Source organism: Mustela erminea, chromosome 13, assembly GCF_009829155.1.
Source record: "Mustela erminea isolate mMusErm1 chromosome 13, mMusErm1.Pri, whole genome shotgun sequence".
Classification (NCBI taxonomy): domain Eukaryota; kingdom Metazoa; phylum Chordata; class Mammalia; order Carnivora; family Mustelidae; genus Mustela; species Mustela erminea.
The window spans coordinates 85,233,880-85,259,238 of record NC_045626.1 but is presented as its reverse complement, the minus strand read 5'-3'; the positions used below and the strand labels follow the sequence as shown (position 1 = coordinate 85,259,238).

At 52.3% G+C, this 25,359-nt stretch overlaps 1 protein-coding gene across 11 annotated transcripts in view; it reads left to right on the top strand.

Moving 5' to 3' along the window:
• KDM2B (lysine demethylase 2B) overlaps positions 1–25,359 on the top strand; it is a 122,574-nt gene that overhangs the window by 19,799 nt on the left and 77,416 nt on the right. For all 11 annotated transcript variants that reach the window (XM_032311627.1, XM_032311620.1, XM_032311619.1 and 8 more), the window contains exons 5-8: positions 8,576–8,754; positions 8,925–9,031; positions 20,357–20,450; positions 21,424–21,577. In XM_032311627.1, coding sequence (XP_032167518.1) covers positions 8,576–8,754; positions 8,925–9,031; positions 20,357–20,450; positions 21,424–21,577 — 534 coding nt within the window. The remainder of the gene's footprint in view (positions 1–8,575; positions 8,755–8,924; positions 9,032–20,356; positions 20,451–21,423; positions 21,578–25,359) is intronic.

Genomic DNA, 25,359 nt, shown 5'->3' with positions numbered 1-25,359 from the left:
CTGGTAGCTTCTGGCTTCTCTGACGTTTGTTGGCTTGTGGCTACGTGTTCCATCATCTGGCGCCATCTTCACGTGGCTGTTTCCTATGTGTGTTTCCGTCCAAGTTTCCCTTGTCTTATAAGGACACCGGAATTGGCTAACGGCCCACCTTCATCCATCCTGACCTCACTGTAGCTTGATCACAACTGCGAAGACCCTACTTCCAGATAGTGCCCGTTCGTAGGTGTCTTGGGTTAGGACTTGCACATTTCTTTTGGGGGACACAGTTCAACCACAAGAGCCCTTGAGGTAAGCCTGTTGGTGGGATAGAGAGAAGTAGAGCTAGTCCAGGGAGAGGAGGGAACCAACGCGGAGCTATGCCGTCTATGCCTCCCATGTTTTATATGGGTCACCTCAGTTGACTCCGTACTTTTGGTTTTTCCTTTGTGTTTTTACCTTTTTTGTTAAAGATTTATTTTAGAGAGAGATCATGAATGGGAGAGGCAGAGGAAGAGGGAGAGAGACTCTCCAGCAGACTCTGGGCTGAGTGTAGAGCCTGACGTAGGTCTTGATCTCACAACCCTAGGATCATGATCTGAGCTGAAATCAAGAGTCGGGCACTTAACCCAACTGAGCCACCCAGGCACCCCCATATGTGTTTTTAAATTTTATTTACTTACTTTTTAAAAAAGATTTTGTTTATTTATTTGAGAGAGAGAGAGAGCGCAAGCAGGGGGATCAGCAAAGGGAGAGGCAGAAGCAGACTCCCCATTGAGCAGGGACACCCCCCCCTCAATGCAGGACTTGATCCCAGGACCCTGAGATCATGACCTGAGCTGAAGGCAGACGCTTAACCGACTGAGCCACCCAAGCACCCCTCCGGGGATTAAAAAAAAAAAATTAATTTAATTTTATATTTTTTCAGTGTTCTAAAATTGTTTGTGCACCACACCCAGTGCTCCATGCAATATATACTCTCCACAATACCCACCACCAGGCTCACCCCCGTTCCCCCTCAAGGGGATTTTTTAGAACTAGATTTGGGCTGTTGGTTTTTTGTTTGTTTGTTTGTTTTCATGTTTTTATTATAGTCTTAGACTTGGTTGTATATAAATTGGCATCATACATAAAACCAACTTCATACAATAGTGTTGACTTACCATTTTCGGGTTGTCACAATTGTACATTTATTTATTTATTTTATTTTTCAAAGATTTAATTTGTTACTTGAGAGAGAGTGAGAGCGAGAGAGATCGTAGAGGGAGAGGAAAAAGCAGACACACTGCTGAGCAGGGAGCCCTATGTGAGGCTTAATCCTCGGACCCCAGATGGTGACCTGAGCTGAAGGCAGATGCTTAACCATCTGAGCCACCCACACACCCCAGAATTGTACATTTATTGTGCATTAGCTTTATTGTGAATACAATACAGTTTGCGAATCAGGTTAATGAGTCAGAAGTATTCTGAAAGAGAAGGGGTTTATATAGACAATCTTGTCATTTTTTTAAAAGATTTTATTTGTTTATTTGACAGAGAGTGATCACAAGCAGGCAGAGAGGCAGGCAGAGAGAGAGGGAGAGGGGGAAGCAGGCTCCCTGCTCAGCCGAGAGCCTGATGCCGGGCTCTATCCTAGGAGCCCGAGACCGTGACCCGAGCCGAAGGCAGAGGCCCAAACCCACTGAGCCACCCAGACGCCTCAATCTTGTCATTTTTAAAATTTTATTCATTTACTTGAGAGAGAGAGAGAGAGCGCGCGAGCAGGGTTAGAGGGGCAGAGGGAGAGGGAGAAGCAGACTTGTTGCTGAGCAAGGAACCTGAGGTGGGACTTGATCCCATAACCTGGAGATCATGACCTAAGCCTAAGGCAGACCCTTAACCAGCTGAGACACCCAGGCGCCCCTACAATCTTATTTGCGTGCAAATCTTAACTTCTGTGCCATGAGATGCCGTGGCACCTCTGATACCCTTAAGGGCCTTTCATTTGCCTCTAGTGTTAATTGTCTGAATTTGAAATCAGTTTTTAAATGAAAAGCAATGGTTTTGTTTCTTTTTTTTCTCCCCCACAACTGTTTCTTAGGTGGATGGTCTTATCTCTCTTGCCCACTGGGATAGTGGGGTACTTTGCCTACAGGTCTTATGCAATGGAGAAAGACTGGAGCCTGAAACATTTTGGTCCTTCGATCCGTTTTTGTATGTGGAATGTACTCTATGTGCTGAAAAGTTTAAAGAAGCATGATGAAATGAGCGCCTGCCACCCAGGTTCCCATATAACCCTCTGCCCCAGAAGTGGCCATTGTCTAGTATTGGTTTTCTGGGGCTGCTAAGCCAGGTACCAGAGACTGAGTGGCTTAAAACTACAGAAACGTAGTCTCTCAGTTTCTGAACCTCAAGTCCAAAATCGAGGTGGTGGCTGCATTGGTTCCTTTCTTCTGGAGGCTCTGAAGGAAACTCCTGCCTTGCTTCTTCCAGCTTTTGGTGACTCGAGGCATTTCCCGGGCTTAAAGGAACACTACTCTACTCTCCTTACTCTTTGCTTCCGGCTTTCCCTTGACCTTGACTTTCTTCTAAGGACTCCAGTGATTGGATTTAGGGGCCCACCCGGCGTCCAGGATGATCTCCTCTTGAGATCCTTACATTAATTACTTCTATAAAGATCCTTTTTCCAAATAAGATCCTATTCAAAGGTTCTTGGTAAATCTTCTGGACGGTCACCATCTCACTGCCATCCTGTATTGTGTTTATCATTTCCTGGGCTCTCTGCAGTGTTTCCCCACCTGTGCCTGCATCCGTAAGTCAACTAAGTTGTGAGGAACTGAGCCCAGGCACACACCTAGCACCTAACAGCTCCCTGCGGGGAGGGAAGGGCACTGGGAGAAGTCGGTGAAGGCTCTGGAGGGAGGAGCTGGGCACTGGCCCAAGCTCCTGATCCACGAGGAAGAGACTCGCCAAAGGAGTAATAGAGTTTGTAAGTTCTTGTTCTGGTCGATTAAAGGAAGTAATGTCTTATATTGCTTTGAAACATTATTTTTTTAAAAAGATTTAGTTAGTTACTTGAGGGGTGCCTGGGTGGCTCAGTGGGTTAAAGCCTCTGTCTTCCACTCAGGTCATGATCTCAGGGTCCTGGGATTGAGCCCTGCATCTCGCTCTCTGCTCAGCAGGGAGCCTGCTCTACCTCCGCCCCCCACCGCCCTGTCTGCCTCTCTGCCTACTTGTAATCTCCGTCTGTCAAATAAATAAAATCTTAAAAAAAAAAAAGATTTATTAATTATTTGAGAAAGAGAGCACAGGTGTGTGTGGGGGGGTGCGGGGCAAAAGGGAGAGAAAGAATCCCCAGGAGACTCCTGGCTGAGCTCAGAGCCTGACCACAGACACTGAGATCAGGACCTGAGCTGAAATCAAAGAGTTGGACCGTTAACCCACTGAGCCACCCAGGAGCCCCAGAAAGATAATTTATTGAAGTGAAATTCACATAACAAAATTCAGTCATTTTAAGGTAGAGGATTCAGTGACATTTAGTACATTTACAGTGTTGTGCAACTATTAGTTCTCTGTTGGTTTTTTTTTTTTTTAAGGTTTTATTTATTTATTTGACAGAGCAAGAGAGAAAGCACAAGCAGGGGGAGTGGGAGAGGAGGAAGCAGGCTTCCCGTTGAGCAGGGAGCCCAATGCGGGGCTCGATCCCAGGACCCTGCAATGATGACCTGAGCCGAAGGCAGATGCTCAACCTACTGAGCCACCCCGGCGCCCCTTCTCTCTTGGTTCTAAAACATTCTCATCACCCAAAAGGAAGCTCCTATCCCTTAGCGCCCCTCCTTCCTGTCACCTGGTCCCAGGCTCCCACTAATCTACTCGCGTGCTGTCTGGATTTACCTATTCCGGACATGGTACGTAAATGACTTCATGCCACGTGTGACCATTGGCCACTGGCGTCTTTCACTCAGCATCATGGCTTTCAGCTTCATCCATGGTATCGATGGTACATTCCTTTCTAGGGCTCAAGGATGTACATTTATTTATTTATGTATTTTTAAAGATTTTATTTATGTATTTGTCAGAGAGAGTGAGAGAGCGCGTACAAGCAGGGGGAGCAGCAGGCAGGAGGGAGAGGGAGAAGCAAGCTCCCCACTGAGCAGAGATCCCCCCCCCCCCCCGACTTTGGGCTCGATCCCAGGACCCCGGGATCACTGAGCCTCCCAGGTGACCCTCCACACAACAAAATTAAGGGATGACTTTGTGGTTCAAATCCTCCCTGAGCCTCAGGCCTCTTAGCTTCTTTGAGTGTATCAGTTTCCCCATCTGTGACCTGGGGACAAAAACAGTAGCTAGTCCATAGGGCTGATCTGAGCCTTAAATGAGACCATGCCCATGAAACACTTCCTTTAAGTGCCCACAGGCAGGTAGTGTTACAGAATTGGCCGATTTCATCTATAATTACAGGTGGAAAAAGTGAAGCTGTAGAAAGTCAGAGCCACTTAAATCTCCGCCAGCCAGTCCAGCGGACTGACTACTTAAGATCCTAAAACACAATAAGGATGGCTAAATGGGTGTGGAGACGTTTTGGGAGGGGTAGGGGGTGATAAAAATGTCCTAAAATTGACTGTGGTGATGTTTGCCCAGCTATGTAGACAGATGAAAAACCACTGATTCGGACATTTTAAATACTTGAATTATATGGTATATAAATTATATCTTGATAAAGATGTTATTAAATACAAAAACTTGGGCACTAAATGACCAAAAAAATTGGTTTTTCTAAAAGTAACATTTTCTTTCAAAAGTCACAACTGGGGGCACCTGGATGGCTCAGTGGGTTAAAGCCTCTGCCTTTGGCTCAGGTCATGATCCCAGAGTCATGTGATCGAGCCCCCCGCATCGGGCTCTCTGCTCGGCAGGGAGTCTGCTTCCTCCTGTCTCTCTGCCTGCCTCTCTGCCTACTTGTGATCTCTGTCTGTCAAATAAATAAATAAAATCTTAAAAAAAAAATGTTGTTGTGTGGATAGGGGCGACGGAGCTCAAGTTTTCTAGGCTGACTTGCATGCTGGAGCAGCTAAGGCTGTGATTCCCAACCACCTGCCCAGCAGTCCTCGCACAGGGGTCATTGCACATAGGACCTTGTGCCAGGGTTGGGAGGAGAGGCAGAGGGACGAGGGAGGCTGGCCAGAGAGGGGGAGGGGTTGGGTTCTGTTCCCCTCTCCCCTCCCCCACTGTCACAGCAGGTTCTCTGCCAACTGGGCTTCCGCTAAAAGCTGACCAGAGCCCACCTGTTGTTCCAGGAGCCCTGGTTAGGGAGGAGCCCGCGCTTTCCAGAGCAGGCCAGGATTTCCAACAAAGTTCAGGGATGCCCCCTGGTGGATCTGCACTCCCGATGCAGAAACAGAGTTGTTCTCCGTGTCCCAGTCGCTGAGGGTGGCAATCTTTTTTTTCCATCCTAGCGTGTGACCACAAGTCAATGGCGCAGGGGTGGGAGTTGGGGGTATAGGAACCTGGGCTGTGGATTAGATTGAATTGGCTTCAAATTCTAGTTCTGCGGCTCATTCACTGGGCATTTTGGGTCTAGTTAGTTGTCTGAGCCTCATTTTCTCATCCATCAAATGGGTATAAGTGAAGTTCTACCACACAGAACCGCAGTTAGCTTAAGATAAGCTGCGTGGAGAACTTGCCTGTGCTCTGGAAACATTAGCTCTTCTAATTGTAGAGGATATTCTGGAGGATTTGAGCCAAGCCCATCATCTCTGGGGCATTGGTTTCCTCATTTCTAAGATAGGGACGGTCCTACCTCGCGTCTGGGGTGGTTGTAAAAATTAGATATTGAATCCGGAAGATAGTAACAGGCGAGGGTTCCTATGTGCATAAGGGGCTGCTTTTATTATTCGGTTCCTGTGATGTGAAGGGCACTGTGTGTTTATTCAACAAATATTGACCCTGGGCCTGTTACAGGGCAAGCTCTGCACAGAGCTGGGGATAGAGCATCGAACCAGATGGGAATAGTACTCACATCAGCATGTAATTGTCAGGAGGATTTTGTCTAGTTCAAGGGTTGGCAAGCTTTCTCTGGAAAGATCTAGAGAGTAAGTGTTCTGGGCTTTGCTGATTGTTCAGTTTCCTGTCGGCTTTGCAGCTCACCTGGTGCAGAGTGGAAAGAGCCAGAGACATTATGGGAACCCGAGTGTGGCTGGGTGCTAATAAAACTTTATCTGTAGGGGCGCCTGGGTGGCTCAGTTGTTAAGCTTCTGCCTTTGGCTCTGGTCATAATCCAGGGTCCTGGGATCGAGCCCCACATGGGGCTTCCTGCTCGCTGGGAAGCCTGCTTCTCCCTCTCCCACTCCCCCTGCTTGTGTTCCCCCTCTCACTGTCTCTCTCTCTCTCTGTCAAATAAATAAATAAGATCTAAAAAACACAACAAAAAACCGACTTAAAAAAAAATACGAAACTTTATCTGTGGGTCCAGAGATTTGAGTTTTGTATCATTTTCCTATCACAAAGTATTCTTCTTTTGACAACCCCCCCGCCCATGTTCCACCACTTAAAAACATAAAAACCAGGGCACCTGGGTGGCTCAGTTGGTTAAGCATCTGCCTTCAGTTTAATGATCCTGGGGTCCTGGGATCGAGCCCGAGCCCCGTGTTGGGCTCTCTGCTCAACAGGGAGCCTGCTTCTTCCTTTCTCTGTCCTGCGCCCTCGGCTCGTGCTCCCTTGCTCTCTTTGTCAGATTAAAAAAAACAAAACAACACATAAAAACCATCTGTAGCTCAGGGGGCATAGAAAAACAGGTGGGGGAGGCATATTTGCCCATGGGGCTGTCATTTCCTGTCCCTTTTGTTTAGTTTGCTCTTCACTCCTGGAGTTGCTTCGAACAAGGTGATTACCTGTTTCTGGTTTTTCTCTTTCTTTTTTTTTTTGGCTTACATATTCCCACCCCCACCCTGCTTTTTTTTTTTTTTTTTAAGTAGGCTTCACGCCCAGCGTGGGGCTCAAACTCATGACCCTGAGACCAAACCCTGAACTCAGATCAAGAGTCAGATGCTTACTCGACTGAGCCACCCAGGTGCCCCTCGTTTACACATTTCTAAGTTTCTGTGGACTGTGTATTTGTCATTGAGCTAATGGGGGAATTGTGGTCTTTCCTTACCAGATGGCAGACTTCTCATTCTAGTCATGATGCTTATTTTGTGTCCTGACAGACGGGAGGTGGCAGCTTTCATCATAAATCACCATGAATTTGGCAATCTGCTCTGTGTCTGTCTGCTCCCCTTTCACTGCCCTTCCACTGAACTTTGCTTGTTCCTTCTCCGTTGGCTGAAGTTCTCAAGTTATTATTCCCATCTTTTTTTTTTTTTTTAATTTCTATCTTATAGATGGGGACGCAGAGTCCCCGGGAAGGTTGTGATTTCCTTGAAGCCTTGTTTTTTTGTTTGTCTTGTTTTTGTTTTGGAGAAAGAGAAAGAGAGCAAGGTACAGGGGAAGGGGGAGAGGGAGAGAGAGAGACAGAGAATCTGAAGCAGGCTCCATGCCCAGCATAGAGCCCAAAGCGGGGTTTGATCTCAAGACCGTGAGATCAGGACTCGAGCGGAATATAACAGTCAGATGCCCAACCGACTGAGCCACCTGGGCACCCCACCTTGAAACTTCATTAGTTGCTGGTGATCCCAGGGCTGGCACTGAATGCTCCTGTCTCCCCGTCCTGCGCTTGTTTCCTTCTCTCTGGGAAGCAGTGGGAGGCACACAGTTCATTCCTTTTAGTTCAGACGTTGTTCGTATGAGAAGTCATCTGTCACACACTGTACAGGACAGCCAACATTTGTTTATTTGTTTCATAAATAGGTCCTGAGTTCCCCTCTGTGCCGGTCTCTGTGTAGATACTACGCGGGGCAAAGTAGTGAGCAAGATAGGTAGGACTTCTGCTCTGGTGACAGTTACGGAATGGTAGGGAAGAATGAAAACCGAGCAGACAAGCCTTACTTAGGAATTCTGGTTACTGTCGGGGGTAACGGGGCGGGGGGGGACCCATGCATTTATGCACCAGACACTGGGCCAAGGAGTTCTGTGACCATCATCTGATTTAATCCTCGCAACTAGCCTATGAAAGGAAATGAAGAAGTTCAGAGAAGACCAAGTGATTTTCCTGGCCCCATAAACTGGGGAGGGAGATGACCAAACAGCTGATTTTCTGTGGAAATAAGGACTATCCTAATGCTGAGAATAAGCAGAAAGACCTTGAGGGCCATGCCAGGAGAATCTTCGGTAGGCCGTGGGGAGCACTGAAGGGGGGGGTGTCCGTGGTCAGGTCTCTGTTTCAGAAAGCTCACGCTGGCAGCACTGTGGAGGATGGATAGGAGGGGGGAGCCTTGAGGACCTGTTAGAAAGTTCTGGAGGTTGTCTTGAAGAGTAGTCGTAAGGGAGGACTGGGCCAGCGCGGAGTCTGTGGTGTCCGAGGGAAGCAGATGGCTTGTAGAGAGAGTCAGTGAGGAAAACCGACCGGACCAGGTAATAGAGCAGATGTGGCGTGTGGGTGAGGCGAGTTTCGTTGACGGGGATCCCCAGTGGCCTCCAGCTCCTGAGCCCCCAGGAGCCACCAGCATGTGGATTCTGCCTCTAGGTAGCCGGCGGCTGGTGGACGTGATGGACGTGAACACCCAGAAGGGCACGGAGATGAGCATGTCCCAGTTTGTGCGCTACTACGAGACGCCGGAGGCCCAGCGGGACAAGCTGTACAACGTCATCAGCCTCGAGTTCAGCCACACCAAGCTGGAGCACCTGGTCAAGCGTCCGACCGTGGTAGGGCCCCCGGCCACCATCCCTTCTCCGATGCCACCCCCCTCCTCTCCTCGCCCAGCTTCTGGGCCTGTGCCAGCCCCGGGGCGGGGTGGGGGGGGGCAGGTGGTGAGGGAGCCCGGCGGTCGGGCGCTGCCCGGGACAGGAGGTGCTGACGGCGGTCCGGCTTTCAGGTAGATCTGGTGGACTGGGTGGACAACATGTGGCCCCAGCATCTGAAGGAGAAGCAGACGGAAGCCACGAATGCCATCGCCGAGATGAAATACCCGAAAGTGAAGAAGTAAGACTGCCTGGCTAGTGGTGGGAGCTGGGCGGGCAGGGACGTGGGGCGGGGGGGTGGGGGGGGTTGTCTCACAGCCCTGCAGGCGCTGCTGGGACATGAGGAAAGGGGGTCCTTGGCATCGGCAGCCTGGCATCTTGCTGCCTTGGAACGCTGGGGCTCTGCCTTCCCCCTCCAGATGGGCCTTTGGCCTCCCTGTTGGCTCTCCCCAGGAGCATGTGATCTGGGGTGGGGGGAGGGGAGGAAGAATAATGGGACCATCTCTGCGCGCGCGTGCGCGTGTGCGTGTGCGTGTGTGCATGTGTGTGTGTCTGTGTGTGCTTGTCGCACCCTTATCTCCTCCCACCAAGGGACAGCATGGCCTGGGATCAGGCATCTTCAGAGAGACTTGCTCACCGTAGACACTTTGCTTTTGCTAGTGTTGGGGGGGCGGTGTGTGGTCTGGTGTTCTTTTGTTCCTTGCTGCGGAGACCCAGGGCTTTTCCCAAATAAAGAGTGAGGGCTACTTATTCATCATCAAACACCCCTTCGATGGTGTCTCCACGCAGCAGCTGGGCTCTGGGCTGGGAAGGTGGCTGTGTCTAATGCAGGGACATCATTCCATGTGGACCAGTAAGTCCTGACACCCATTGTTAAACTTGGGCAGAGGTCCCTGCGATCCCCTCCACCTTCTAGAATTTCAGTAATGGACCCTTGGGACCCCTGGGTCTGCCTTAAAGCTCTCACCATCCCGGGCCGTCTGTGTTTCCGTCTCTGAAATGGGAAGGAGATGCTGTCCGTCCCGGGCAGCACTGCTGCTCTGGGCTTCCTAGAAGAGTTGGCCGGGGCGGCTCCAAATCCATTAGCATCTCCGCGCTCAGCCCTGCTGCCAGGAGTGCCCCCGGGAGCCCGAAGGCTGTGAGCTTTTCATTCACTGCACCCTTCATTCAGGGCGCAGTGAATATGCAGACTTCGTGCCAGACTTCGTGAGGGAAGCCAGCGCGCTGGCCCCGAGCTGCTCGAGGCTTTGCTTTCAAGCTCTCTTTTTCTTTAATTATTTCTCAAGCATTTTTCCTCCCCTTGAAGCTGAAGCTCCTTACATCCCTTGGATCTGGGCTACATCAAACACAAAGAGTGGGCTCAGGGTGGGGAGGGCGGGGAGGGTTTTCAGTTCTCTTCCTTTCCCATTCCACTGCGGCAGAATTTCCCGAGCCCCTGGGATGGGGAAGGAAAGGATGAACGCGACTGGGAGCCCTTACCCTCTGGGGGATGTGTCATAAAACACACGAGGTGAAGTGCAGCTTTCATCCTAGGTCGAAGGAGGCAGGCTCTGGGGAGGGGAGCAGGGAGAGGAAGAATCGTTTTTGGCTGGTGGCATTGCGGGACATCGGACCCGGGCTTTAAAGGGTAGAGGGCATGGGAGCAATGTGAGGAGGGATGGGGGTAGTGAAGTGCCAAGGGCCTTGAAGGAATCCTGAGGGGACAGCTGGAGGAAAGAGTGTGGGATGCAGAGATTAGTGATCACAGCTGCCATTGATCGATTGGGTGAGTGATGGATTGATTCATTCATTCGTTCATTCAACATGTGTGTTAAACATCTGATTGGTGCTGGGCACTGGGCATACGGTGAGGGGAAAACCAAATGAGCTCCCTGCCCTGACAGAGCTTACAGACTCTCAGGAGATAGATGTTCATCCCGCGATCTGAGAGACAAATGGAAATTTGCAGCCGTGTTGAGGCCACAAGGCAGAGATCTGTGGGGTTAGGGGAGAGCGTGTACCCTGGTACTCGTAGTCGGGGAGGGCAGGGCAGGTGTCCCCAAGATGGGATCTGAAGAGAGAGGGGTTACTTAGGAGAAGAGACCTGGGAAGAGCTTTCCTGGCTGCCTGCGGAGAGCCTGGTATGATGGTTAGGAAAGGTGGGGAGAGGGAGACAGGTAGACCTGTGGGAGGAAGGTTAGTGGGGCTGGAGCAGAGGAAGGCAAGAGGGTCGTGGGTGCAGGGTGGTGGGTGGGCCAGGCTGATCGGGGCCCAAGGTGCCATAGTGAAGGGTCTGTGTTTCTCCAAAGACCAGTCAGAAACTTCTGTGAGATCTTTTTTTTTTTTTTTTTTAAGATTTTATTTATTTATTTGAGAGCGCAAGCAAGGGAGAGAGCAAAGGGACGGAGAACGGCAGAGGGAGAGGGAGAAGCAGGCTCCTCGCTGAGCAGGGAGCCCGGGGCAGCACTGGATCCCAGGACCCTGAGATCATGACCTGAGCCGAAATGAAGAGTCAGTTGCTCAACCCAGTGGGCCACCCGGGAGCCACTCTCCATGAGATTTTAAGCAGAGATGGGTGTGTTCAGATTTGCTTTATGCAAGTTCTGGAGCTGTGTGGTTTGTAGGAGCTGGGAGTAGAGTGATAGGAGAAACCGGTGCATCACCTCTATGAGGGCAAATGATGGGCCAGGAGGGAGCAGGGGACAGATGGGACATGTATCTAAGAAGGTAAAATAGTGCTGGGGGACATCAATCTCAATCACTTTGCCTCCTTCCGATGTTTGATATATTCTTGGCTTTATTGAAAAATTCCTCTAAGTAGTTTAATTCTATTAATACATTGAGAATCCTATCTAATTGCCAAAAAAGGCTCACACACAATTTTCTAGAACCACTTGCTTCAGCCCAGTGGTTGGATCGTGTGGCAAATAGATTTACAAGCCCTGTCCATGGCTGTGGGAACTTGTTACAGGATTTGAACCTTGTTAGGAAGGAAGTTGTCACCTTGGAAATAGTCCGTTGGTTTTGCTGAAAAAAAAAAATGCTGATTTCAGTTAATCAGGAAGGTAAAAATCCCACAGTGATGAAGTCCTCTGGGGCCGTAGAGTGGTTCTGTGGAATTTAATTAATATGACACTGTTTCTGGAAGTCAGAGCTTCTACCCTGATGGGCCACCTGAATTGAGGTTTGCAGGAGGGAAGAGAGGAGGGTTACAGACCCATTACTGCCTTGTCTCCGGCTCCAGAATTGTGCCGTCTGATCATGGCGAGGGGTTCAGAATTTTAATGGGGTTGGTTGAGATACTTAAAGCTAGGAGTGCTGACGTTTGTCAAGGGGGTGGTAGCTGTAACTTTGTGGGAGACAAAAGATGTAATGGTTACATTAGTGTATTAGCTATCTGTTACTGCCTTTAATGAGTGCCCATAAACCCAAGACCCTGTTGTGAGTAGTTGGTAGGCTACAGTGACTAAAGCAAAGGGCCCATGCTCAGGGGGCTTATGTTCGGGTGGGGAAAAGAGATGGGCAAGCAAACCCAAGAGGTAAGTATTTTTTTAATTAAGGAGGTTATAAGTATTAGGAGGAAACATAAAGCAAGATAAAGGAGGGCAGTGCCTGGCTGTTGGTGGAACATGCGACTCTTGATCTTGGGGTCGTGAGTTCAAGCCCCATGTTGGGTGTAGAGATTACTTAAAAAAAAAAAAAGACAAGATAAAGAGAAAAGAGGATGACAGGGCTGGCTGAATATATCTCAGCTGTCCTGGGCGCTTCTGCTGCCTTTGCCTTCTCTCCGTCTTTCCCCTGCAGGAATGTTCTGGCTGACTAGAGTTATTTGTCTTAGAAAATTCCTTATAATAGATAAACAGTGACAACTGTTTGGGAATATTCCTGTATCAGTTTATTAATGCATAAAATTATCCTAAAACTTTATAGCTTAAAAAAAAAAAAGAAATCTTAACAGTTTAAAGCAACAAACATTGCCTCCTATTTCTGTACATCAGGAAACTGGGAGTGGCTTACCAGGCTCATAGTGGCTGGTGAGCTTGTCTCAAGGTGGGGGCCGGGGCTGCGCTCATACGAAGGCTTGACCGGGGCTGGAGGGCCCACTTCCAAGAGGGTGCGCTCTCATGGCTGTTGGCTAGAGGGCACCGTTCTTCATTGTGTGGGCCTCTCCATAGGGTGACTTGAGTGTCCTTGTGGCATGGCAGCTGGTTCCCCTCCACCACCACCCCACAAATGATTGGAGAGAGAGCAAGGAAGAAGCCAGAGTGTCTGTGATGACCCAGTTTTCAAAGTCACGTGCTGTTTACTTCTGCCATATTCTTTTAATTAAAAGTGAGGCACTTGGTCTAGCCCACACTCAAGGGAAGGGGAATTTGGCTCTATATCTGCAAGGGAGGGTGGTCTCAAAGACTCCCGTGGACATGTTTTAAAGTCTCCATAATCTCCTAGGTCTATGACATGGGCATACCTTTCTCACTTAGCATTGCTGGGTATTATGATGCATTCCAGAAGGAAATTAGCGAGTCTTTTCTGTCCTCACATGTTGCTTCCAGAAATGAGACTTGTGGCTTAATGGAGACAAGCTGTGAACTAATGGGCAGGAAAAGGAAGGGGACCCCACATAAGGCATATGTTGGGCCTCCAAAGAATTGGGAGTCAGTTGTATTTTTTCTCCCTGTACTTTCTGGGGGTGGCGGGAAGAACCGGGAAAAAAATTGGGGGATGCAAAGCTGAAACCCCGACAGGATGAAGCAGGTTTTAAGGCTGCCCCTGGGGATCTCTGGTGGCCGCGGGAAATCCTTCCATCTCCTCTCAGGGACTCAGTTTGCCTTTCTGCAAAATGGGGATCCTGTCATTCCTGCCCCACCTGCCAACCATGCTGTAGGGAAATGGAGCCAATAGTGGATGTGCGGTGTGGGAAGGATGTTTGTCTCTGTGACCTCATGTAGACACAAGGTCTCCAAGTGCCATCGGAATCCCTGGCTTTTCAATCTATTCGGATCACATTTGCACTGGGCTTTTTTTTTTTTTTTTAAGTTTTTTTTTATTTATTTGAGAGAGAGAGAGAGAGCATAAGGAGTAGGGAGGGAAGGGGGAGAGGGAGAGGGAGAAGCAGACTCTACGCTGAGCACAGAGCCCAGTGAGGGGCTGAGTCCCTGGACCCTGGGATCATGATCTGAGCCAAAGGCAGATGCTTAACCAACTGAGCCACCCAGGCGCCCCTGCATTGGGCTTTTATCTTGACAACCTTATTTACTTTCCCCTCTCAGTAGCCATGTTTGCTGGTACTAGAAATGATCATCCCTGTGGGATAGATCACCCTGGAACACGGACGGACTAGAGAGGTTGCTGATGTCACACAGGGGCTGTGGGCCCGGCAGCACACCCCAGGCCTCTGGATTCCTGGCTTTTCCTCTCTACCTCTCTACCTCTACAAGAGGACCAAAGAAAGCCAGCCTTTTCTGTGCTGCCACGTATAGACATAGACACTGTGTTAGACACTTAACACGCATATCTCAGCAGTCTTGGAAGTAGGTGTTACTATCCTCATTTTACAGAAAAGGAAACTGTAGTTCCTAGTGCTTCCATGCAGATAACAGGTGTACAGCTGAGTGTAAGACAGTGGGGGCTGCTGCGGCTGTGGATAGTTTCAAAAATTCTTCTTTTAAAAAATGAAAAAAATACAAAACAGCAGCAACCCAGTGCAGGCCAAACGAAGCACATCTAGGGCCTGGTTTGACCCCTGAGAACCACATTTAGAGGCCCCTGACTAGCTCACCAAATGGGGATGCTGAGTTCCAGGAGCGGGAAGGATTTAGTCCAGTGTCACACAGTTGATCAGAATAATTATAGGGCTGTATTGCTGGGTGCTATACTTAACACAGATGAATCTGATGTGATCCCTGCTGGGGCTCGAGCTGAGGCATTTGTGACCAAAAAAGTAATAATTTTCCCATGTGGCCAGCCTGGTTCAGCTGTCAGAGCCTTCTCTTAGCTCACTCAACTTCACTTATATTTTGTGTGTGTCAGGAACTTTGCTCAAGGGGTGCCTGGGTGGCTCAGTTGGTTATGCATCTAACTCTTGATTTCAGCTCAGGTTGTGATCTCAGGGTCCCGAGATGAAGCCCCACATTGGCTTGGCCCTGGGCTTGGAGCCTGCTTGGGATTCTCTTTCTCCCTCTCCCTCTGTCCCTCTCCACTTACCCTTCCTTAAAAAAAAAAAAAAAAGAGTGCTTAAAAAACCTTGCTCAAGGGTGCCTGGGTGGCTCAGTGGGTTAAGCTGCTGCCTTCGGCTCGGGTCATGATCTCAGGGTCCTGGGATTGAGTCCTGCATCGGGCTCTCTGCTCAGCGGGGAGCCTGCTTCCCTCTCTCTGCCTGCCTGCCTGTCTACTTGTGATCTCTCTGTCAAATAAATAAATAAAATCTTAAAAAAAAAAAAAAACACCTTGCTCAAGAACACCCACCCAATGACTGGTGCTCAAATCCAAGATGGGAGATGTTTCTTGTCCTTACAATTTTTTTTTTAAGTAGGCAGAATATATATATATGTCAGCCAGTTCCAAAGAGTTCACAGTGTAATCTCATAGCAGGCCTTTGGAGAGGCACTAAGGACTGGCTGGGCATCCTGTAAATGACCCTGGGAAGCAGCACTTTAACCTTGGGCATGGACCACCTTGAAATGGCTTCAAGGTTCACCTCCCTAAAATGGGGATTATAGGTTGTTTTATTTTTTTTAGATTTTATTTATTTATTTGACAGAGAGAGAGAGAGAGAGAGGGAACACAAGTAAGGGGAGTGGGAGAGGGAAAAGCGGGCTTCCTGCAGATCGGAGAGCCTGATGGGGGACTTGATCCCAGGATCCTGGGATCATGACCTGAGCGGAAGGCAGACGCTTAGCGATTGAGCCATCCAGGCAACCTATAGGTTGTATTAAAGGTGAAATGATATCGTGCGTGTAAACAGCTATTATCATTAGCGCTCATTAGGGACTATTAGTTAATGTTGGAGGATAGCTCCAGTGGATGGAGTTAGGCAAAGAATGGAGAAGCTTGAGTTCTGCCCCTACCAAGGCTATACCACTGTCTCCTGACCCCTTGTGGTTTAGGGGAAGGGTGTGGGGATAGAGTGGGAGAAGGGCTGTGGCCCTGGTGAACCTGCCCTGGAGGGTGGGACTTCTCATTTGAGCAGGACCATCTCCTGCAGCCTGATGGGGGTTGAGTTTGTACACAACCTGAAGACATCGATACTCTTCAGTCTTGGGATTTGCCAGGTAGACCTGGGAGAAGAGCTGAGAAATTCTGAGCCAGGCTGCTTGGGTAAGCACTGTCACTGATTAAAGCAGTGATCACTGAGCCTCCACTTTCTCATCTGTAAAATGGGGGCAGTCCTGGGAGTGATCTTGGAGGGTTGAAAACCCGATTAAATTATCAGTCTTATGGTGCTAGGTACTGTGTTAATATGTACATGTCTCTGAATTCCCTCTGAATTCTATGATGTAAGGTTGCACAGCTACTAAGGGGGCAGGCAGGGAAGGGGCAGCACAGGCCTGTCTCAGAATGCAGAGTTGAACTTCAAATCACCTGCCTGCCATTAGGATGAGATAACCGGCTCAGGGAGGGGAGGTAAGCTGCCCAAGGTCACACAGATAGTCTGTTTGAGGGCCAGAGCATCATCCCTGGTCTCCCAGCAGCTCTACCTGGGATTTGACACTCCCTCCCAACCCCAGCCATGCCCCGATGGGCACATTTAAGGAAGGTGGCTTTGCGTTGTCCTGGGTCGTCACCTCCAGGAGCAGGACGGCGCCCACACTCCCTGTAAACGGGGCCGCGGGTGTTGCTGAGCGCCCGCCTGTAGAGCTACCCTCGTGTCCCCACCCAGCCGGGGGCGAGGGGGCGGCCGTGGGCGGCGGCGGCGTCCCCTGGCGCTGGCCGGCAAGCTTCCCTGTCGCCTCCGCGGCCTCCCTCCTCCTTCCTGGCGGCCGCCGCGCCGCGCGGGTGTTCAGTTTCAGCGCGGGGATGAGCGCAGGCTGCGCCGGGCTCCCGGAGGAAGGAAGGAGGAGAGAGGGCTGCACGGTCCTCGGCCGGGGCCTGGCAGCGCCGTGGAGGGGGCTCGGCTCCGGTCGCCGGGGCTGGGCGCGCGTCGATCCTGCGCTGCCGAAGGGGACGCCCGGGAGTCGCGCTGCCGCCGCCGCCGAGGGTAACCGCGGGCGCGCCGGGCGGGGCCGGGCGGGCGTCCCTGCGCTGCGCCCCGCGGGCCCGGGGCTGCCCGGGAGCCCCCGCTCCTACGGGGCGCGCCGGGGCGGGGTGTGGGTCGCCTCCCGCCCGCGGGCAGCGCAGCCGGCGTCGCGGAGCAGCTCTTTGTGTCTCCCCGGGCTGCGTGTAAGTGTGTAGTGAGTGTGCGCGCGCGCTCGGCGCCTCCAGCCCCGTCTCCCGGTGCCAGCTTTCTCCAGGTTACCCCCCGCCAAGACCTTTGCCCCAGGGGATGCTGCCGGAGCTGCCGGGGGAGTTTCGCTAAGTTGGAAGGAAAAGGGCGGGGTGGGGTCGCCCCGCTTCCGCGGATCCCAGGCAGCGCCCCAAAGTTGGTGCTGCAGGTGCAGCGCCCCCTCCTACCACGCTCCTCCCAGCCAGCCCGGGCCTTGGGAGGCGGGAACCCCCCCAGAGGCTTAGTTCGGGGGCTCTTGATTCTCATCCCCCAACTTGGAGGGTGCACTCCTGCACGGAAGCCACCGGGTCGGTGGGTGGGGGGGTGTCGAGGGGCGCGGCTTTCCGGGCAAGGGGCAGCCGAGGCGGAAGCCAGGCTGGCTGGCCGGCGGGAGAGCTTAGCGGCCGTGGCACCGAGCCGGGGTGCCCATGTGACTGCGGTGTGCTTTGGAAGAGGAAGCTGTAGAGGTCAGTGCAAAGGCGTCACGCCAGAGCGAGCGGGAGCAGGAGTGAGGGGGGAGACCCGGAATGAGCGCGGGGCGGGCGGGCGGGCGGGGGTGGTGGCTGCAGGGGCCCGGACAAAGCGGCCCTGTCACAGCCACCCTAGCGGCTCCTAAGCCTGCAATTGCCCGGCGGGAGGGGCGGCCCGGGCCCGGAGGCCAGGAAATGAGGGACAAGGGAGGAGGGGCCTCTCTAGGAGAGGCGGGGCTGGAAGTGGCGCCCCCAAGCTCCGAAGGGCCTCAGAGGATGCTGGAGGGTGACTGGGTGGACAGATCAGACGCAGGCACAACTTGGAGAACTTTCCTTGCACACAGCTGCCGCAGCTCCTAGTGATCACATCCACGCGTGCTGGGGAGGTTGGGGCTGGGGGCAGGAGGTTGAGGGGTAGTGACCAGGCCATTTTGGGGCCTGGTGCCCAAGAGGCAAGCTCCTTGCCTCTCCTCTGCCGGCACCTGGGTGGTTATCCAGCTGCAGACTAAAGGAGACACATTTCCCTCCACCCCACAAACACTTAAATTGCTTTCCCTAGGCTGTTTTCTGCTGAGGCCTGAAGGAGGTGGAAACCAAGGTTAGATTAAAAAAAGGAAAGAAAAGAAAACCCAGAGGAAGAGGTGGTTTTAGGAAAACGAGGACTAATATTTTGAAGTGGTGCTTGGAGAGGAGGCCGGTGTGGTCTGTGGGGGGTGGGGTGGGTTAGGGCTTTACCCTCACTCCGCACCCCCAGTTCCTTGGAGAGAAGAGGGTCACTGGTGTCTTCAGCCTGGGGGACCTGGCCGGTCGCGTGGGGCAGAGGCGGGAGGGAGCGAGCCTGAGCCTGAGCTGGGACTTGAACAACCCCAGCGCCAGCCCGGCAGCCCGCGCCCGTCTTCGTGACAGGGCTGCGTCCTGTGCTGTCAACTACACCCCTCCGATGGGGTTGCTAGGCAGCGGGGCTCTGATGTGGGGGAAGGCCTTCTGATTTGTCAGCCTCCTGCAGACACATGGTTAAGGCTCCTTCCAGCCTATCCGGAGGAGGGACGCGGGGCACGCCGCCTGCATACTCTGCCGAGCCCCGGGTCCACCTGAATGTGAGGTGCAAAAGGCAGCCAGAGGGAGGGGGCGCCTGGAGCCCACCAGCCTCCAAACCAGCTCAGCCCCACGCCCCCCATTATCTCCACTGGGGCTTGCTGCTGGCTCCTCCCTGTCTGTCCCTGCCCCATTCCTCCCCTCTTCCCCAAACCATGGAAAAGCAAAGTGCAGCGGGGAAAAGAGGTCAGTGGGGTAAGCATGTGCGTGTGGGCCTCCGGAGTGCCAAGGTGCATGGGCATGAGCTGTGGGGAGGCCTCCCCATCCGTGCCGCCGGTGGCTCTTGTGGGAAGGGGTGGGAGGGAGAGAGGGGGCCCTGACATCGCTGCCTGCCAGGCCTGGACTTGGAAGCCTGCTCTGTGGGCCCCCCCCGCCCGCCCCCCTTAAGCTCTGTCCGCCCCTAGGAGGGCAGCATGTCAAGGGAGGAGGGAGGAGACTGGTGAGTTCCTGAAAGGAAGGGTGGGTTATCGGGCTGCTGCGAGAGCTCAGAAGGGGGGCTGCTGGCGGGTTCCTTCTCCTGAACGCGCCTCCCCGGCCAAGCCTCTGAGGCCCAGGTTCTCCCCTTGGCCTGTCCCCCACCCCACCCCCAGCATCCTCTCTTAATCCTTTCACTTTTTTTTTTTTTTTTTTAGCAGTTCTATGGAGATAGAATTCACGTACCATTCATTCATTTGAAGTGTACAGTTCAGCGGCTCTGTATGTTTACAGAGTAGTGCATTCACGGTCAAATTCAGAACATTTTTATCACCCCAGAAGGAAACCCGGTGCCCATGAACAGCCCCTCCCCAGCCCTGCACCCCATCCCCGCCCTCAGGCCCTGGCCACTCCTCTACTCCCTGCATCCCTAGGTTTGCCTACTCGGGCCCTTTCATATCTGTGGGATCCTACGCGGTCATCTTTGGCGGCTGGTTGGAGCCTGTGCTTGGAGCTCACTGCTCACTTCTCAGTCCGTTGCAGTTTGTCCTGCCGTTTCACTCCCCCCTGTGCGGCCCGGTTCATGTCCCTTCCCAGGGGGCAGGGGACTGACGCATTCTGACACGCTGCTCTGAGCGCGGTGCCTAGCTCTGGGCTGGACCGTTGGTGGGCTCTCCGTAAACTCTTGCTGAGCGAACGGAGAGGAGAAAATAGGGACTGGTAATTGGCAAGCTTTGCAGGTGGTTTACACTGAGAATTCCAGGGTTCCAGCTGCTGCAAAGGGGACTGGCGTCTTGGGAAAAATGCAGGGCCGGGCGCTGGGAGGGAGCAGAAAGGGAGCCTCTCCTCCCTGGGGTGGGCGTGGGGGTGGGGCAGGGGCAGGGGCAGGAGCCGAAGCCGCCTGTGAGGAAGGAACCCAGTGGCCTGTGGGTTGCCAGCTCTCTTCTGGGGACTTGAAAACCCAGATGCCTCCCCCAGCCTTGGGGGCAGGTGGCCAATGCTTGAGATGCGTCATCTGATCACAGGGGCTTCCCCTAGGGGGAACTCCGGTTAGAATTGGGTTTAAAAAGAAAAGAAAAGTCCCCAGTGTTAGCATTTATAAAAGGGCAGCAGGTCAGACACCTCCAGTGATTCAGGACCTGAATGATTTTTCCTGCCCTCCCCATCCCCCGCTTCTGTGCCGCAGGTACTGTCTGATGAGCGTGAAAGGCTGTTTCACTGACTTCCACATCGACTTCGGAGGCACTTCCGTTTGGTACCATGTTTTCCGGGGTGGGAAGGTGAGTTGAGCCGAGTCTCCTGGACTTCTGCACATCCCTGCCTGTTTCCTTCGTGGAGGGGCTCTCGCTCCGCCCTCCGCGCTGTCCTCCCCGCCCTGCGCATCCAGGGGCTCCTGCCCCGCCCACTTTCAGGACCACCTCCCCACTCCCTGTCTCCTCCTGGAGGGGAGGATTCCGCTCAGCCCTTCTGCATCACATCCGGTTACCCGTCCTACACCTGCTCCCCCAGTCCAGTGTTCCAAGCACCTCCAGCCAGATCACAGCTCCAGCCTGGGTGCCCAAGAGCTCCCAGCGTTCCCTCTGCGCGAAGACCTTAACTTAAAAGTCTAGTTGCCGGCACCACCTGCCTCCAAGAACATTTTATCTGAGGGACAGACGTCGCCCAGAGAGAGGAGGTGGTGGTGCGCGCTTTCAGGATGTTACTGCTGCTTTTGCTTCTGAGTGTGGCCCGCACGGACGTGGGCGCTCCTTCAGCGGACGCGTGTCGCCCTGCTTGTCTGGGTTTGTGTGTGTGCGTTTGTTTTAACCAAACATGTTGGAAGAAATTCTGGGTAGGAAGTCATCCTACTTGGTTCCAGATGTTTTTCCTCCCTCTGCAGAGTGAGCACAGGCTGAGTTTATTTATTGGACCATTTTTTCATACAACTGAGGAAATTCCCTTCCTCTCCTTCCCTTACCTCCCCAGCGAGCCTGTGGCTCGGGAGAAAGAATGTTCCACCCAGTCGAGGAGCTCTACCCACCCTGATGTTTGAGCGGGAATGGAGAGTCCCTAGAGGCAGGCAGAGGGTGTTCCGGAAGGGTGGCACAGCCTCCCCGCCATCCCAGAGACCCTTTGGGCCTGGGCCTGGAGGCGGTCCCCTGTCCTCCCCGCTTCCAGGCAGGTAGGGCTGTCTCCTTGGGCTGTGGCACAGCCTGGAAGGAATCCAGGACTTTGGCCCGGATCTTCAGCTGATTGCCTCCTTTTCCTCCCAAGATCTTTTGGCTGATTCCTCCAACCCTGCACAATTTGGCACTGTACGAGGAGTGGGTGCTGTCAGGAAAACAGAGTGACATCTTCCTGGGAGACCGCGTGGAGCGATGCCAAAGAATTGAGCTGAAACAGGGCTACACGTTTTTCATCCCTTCCGGTAGGTTCCGGCAAGGCTGGCGCCGGGCTCTCTCTCGGCCCCTGGCTCTCCTGTGGCCTCAGCCAGGGTTTTGGGCCAAGCGACAGGGTTCTGTGGGCCTTATGGCCACTGGGAGTCCCTGAGAAAAGCAGGCCTCGGGCTGCAGGGAGAAGTAGCCCCTGTCTCTCTCACATCTAGCCTGTGTCTCCTGCCTGTGGGCTAGAATTCACTCTTGGGAAAAAGCCTAGTGTCCTTCCTCAGGGGAAGGTGAGTGGCTCCCCCCGGGACGTACTGTGGAGATTCCTGTGTGACGGGGTGATGTGGTGCTGTGGGGAGGAGGGTGGGCTCACCCCCTTGAAGGAGGAATTGGGTTGTTTTACCCAAAGAAGCAATGTATGGTAATGGCAGTCCCGGGCAGGTTCTGGGGAAGGGCGGACCCCGGAGTGGGGGGTCTTCTAAGGGCGCCTGAAAGCCTAGGGAATGGGCAGAGGGGAATCTAGCTTTGGGGAAGGACCCAACGTGGCAGCCTCCTTCTGCAGCACAAGGTGAAAAGTAGTAAAGGTCAATGTCCACTCTTGTACTTGGAGTCCCACCCCCCATCCCCCACCAAAAAAAGAAATTAAGAAGAAAAGAAAAAAAAGAAATTGCGGCTACAAGTATAGTGGGGGGGCGGTAATTCAGAGCACCGGCCCCGGAGCCAGACTGAATGGCCTTCGTTTGAATTTCAGCTCTGGTGCTTATGAGCTGTGAGTTTACGGGAGTGAGTTAAGCTCTCTGTGCCTCGGTGTTCTTGTCTGTAAAATGGGAGTGAGACTTCCCAGGGTGGTAGTGAGGACCGAGTGAGCTGAAACCTCCATGCCTCAGCTCTCCGGTGATGGACTGAGGGCTTTTGGGCAGCTACAGGCTGAGGCACCAGTGAGTATGACAGATGCCCTTAGGGGTCAGGGAGTGCAGTTTTTGGTGGCATTAACAGTAACATTTTACCCAGGATGAGGGAGGTGACAGTCCCGCTGTATTAAATGAGGGGGTCCGGTCACATATAGGAGGTTGTGCTCCTTTTGGTCACTATACTTTGGAGAGTGAGTTGATCTGGATGTCACATCAGGTGAGATGAATTTGAAGGAGGAATTGGATGGTTTGATCTGGGGAAGTAATATTGAATGGGAACAGCTGTCAGCTGGTTGAAAGATCTTCTCCTGGAAGAAGAGATACAGCCAAGTGGTGGAATGATTTGCTCTGCTAGGTAGTGAGCTCCCTGTCACTGGATGTATACAAGCAGAGGCTATGTATATGACTGTGCTAAGGAGCCTGCAGGGAATTTGCCACTGAGTGGGGAACTTGAACCTTAGGAGTATCTTTTGAAGCAACTAAGATCCATTGGATGGAGAATCTGGTCACACTTAGGTTTCTGAGAGTGGTCTTGGAAGCTGGCCTTGGGTCTGGATGTGAAGCACTAGTGTCAAGTGAAGAGGGGGCTGTTATGGTAGCATCTCCCACCGAGGAGATGGGGTCTGCACACTTGGGCTTTTCCAGAAAGTTGAGCAGAAGGCAGAGATTTCACTATTAGAGAAACTGGGGGTTTGGAAGTGGCAGGGTTTAGTGGGGGAGACTTTGTTACTATGGCCCCAGGTCCATCCTCAGACTTGGGGAGGGGAGGGACCCCTCCTTGAGACAGGAAGGGGTGGTGCAGTGGGTGGGCAGAGAGGCACAGAGACCTCTTAGGTGTGTTCAAGCCACTCTTCATGGGGGTTAGCCATGGTGGATGCAGGGGAACCCTGTCATGTTCTTGGCCTTGCTGCTGACTCTCGTTGTGCCCTGGGGCAGGTCTCGTCCCCTCTCTGTGCCTCAGCCATCCCATCTGTACAATGGGAGCAGGATGGCGCTGAACTCTGGAACCTTCCAGGTGCCTCCCAACCTGGTCGCACTGAGCGCAGGCCTCCTGCCCTCCCCGGGAGGACTCCAGGCCTTCTGCACAGCTGGGAGGTGGCTCATTGCTTTCCCTCAGTCCTGGTTGGGAGGGGTGTTCATTTTGGTGACTTAGCAGGTTAGAGAAAGTCTTGAGAGGCGGCCTCTGAGTCCCAGCAGGGGTGTGACTGTTTGTTGAAGGCAAGAGGAGGATTTGAACCGCAGCAGCAGGTTGAGTTAGATCGCAGGAAAGATGCCTGGCCCTGAGGGCTGTGAGCGAGACCAGGATGTTCAGGAAGTGAAAAAAGGACAGTTAGAACTTGTCCCCTTCGCAGAGGCAGGGGGTCCATGTGGTTCCCAAGCACTGATTTCTGCAGGGACCAAGGAAATTAAAAAAAAAAAAAAAAGTTAGGAGTTTATTGTTACAAACTTGCAATTTTACTAAAGATGGGCGTTAGTTTAAAAACAAAACAAAACAAAAACTACCTGGCATCCACTACTGCTGATTTTCACAAATAGGAGGTGATCCCATTACTAAAAAAGTTGAAAATCCATAATTTTGGAATAAAGGATGGTGGTTTGTATTTGATGGTTTTGAGTTTATGACAGTCGGTGTCATCTTCCTTTTTCTCATTTTCTTATCATCCCAGTGAACACTGAAGGACCAGAGTTCGCCATCGCAGAAGTAGTCGGGCACCTGGGGATTCTCTCCCGAGTCCACACCCCCTGACCTGTGGGCAGACACACAGCTGGGGGTCGGGGGAGCTGGAGTGTGGCTTTGGGGGGAGACTGGAGAGCTGGCCTTGGGGAACAAGGCCTGTCTGCATGTGGGTTTTTCTGTGTCCGGAGCAGAGAATCTAATGCTGGCATTTCTCACTTCTGACAATGATTTTTGTCCCCACAGTGCGATCTTAGACAGGTGTCCTCCTACCTCATGCTGGCCTCGTGTGTCCCTGTGGGTCATTCAGCAGGTCATCAACTCTGAAGGCTAAACCGGGAGGCTGCTGGGTTGGGAGGGTTTTTAAATGTTACAGTAACTTTGTGAGATGCGATTTAACTCTTCCTTCTTGTGTCTGGGGTGAAAAGCTGGGTAAAGGCCGTGCTGCGGGGGGTCGTGGTGCTCAGGACTCATTCCTAGGTGGTCCTAGAAAGCTGCCCGGAAGAGGAAGACTTGAAGGTGGCCGAGGCCTTGCCCGGGCACACAGTCAGGGTCAGGAGCGGCTGGCTGGTCACCCAGATTCAGCCTGATCGCGAGGTGGATGGAAAGCTAGAGGTGGAAATCATCCCCAAGGAATGAGAGGTCAGATGGACTCAGTGACATCTTTTTCCTTCATGTGATGCGTGTGGCCAGTGCCCTGACCATGTGGATGGGCTAGCCTCCCCTGGCTGCACCAGCTTAGGTGAACTATAGCTAATGGTCATAATAACATACTAGCAAGCCGCAAACATTTTGAGTATATTACTTACCTTCTTCATAAGCATAGGGAGAGAAACTTATTTCCTCCTGCCTTTTCTTTAAATAAAGAAAGTTCATGGGGGCGCCTGGCTGACTTAGTTGGTAGAGCATGCGGCTCTTGATCTCGGAATTGTGAATTCGAGCCCACAATGGGTATAGAGATTACTTTGAAAAATGAAAAAAAAAAAAAAAACTTAAATAAAGAATGTTCCTGAGGCCCAGAGAGGTAAACAAACTAGTCCAAGGTCACACAGTTAATAAGCAACAGAGCAGGGCAAGAACCCAGGTGTGTCTAGTTTCAGAGTTCACCTGGTTCCCCGTTAGTCTGGGAGTCAGTAGACTTAGGATTCAGTCTTCCTTCTCAGCCGTATGGCTTTGGGAGAATTATTTGCTTATTTAACAAATTCCTTAAGGGCCTTCTTGGCAGTGTGGAAGGTCCTAG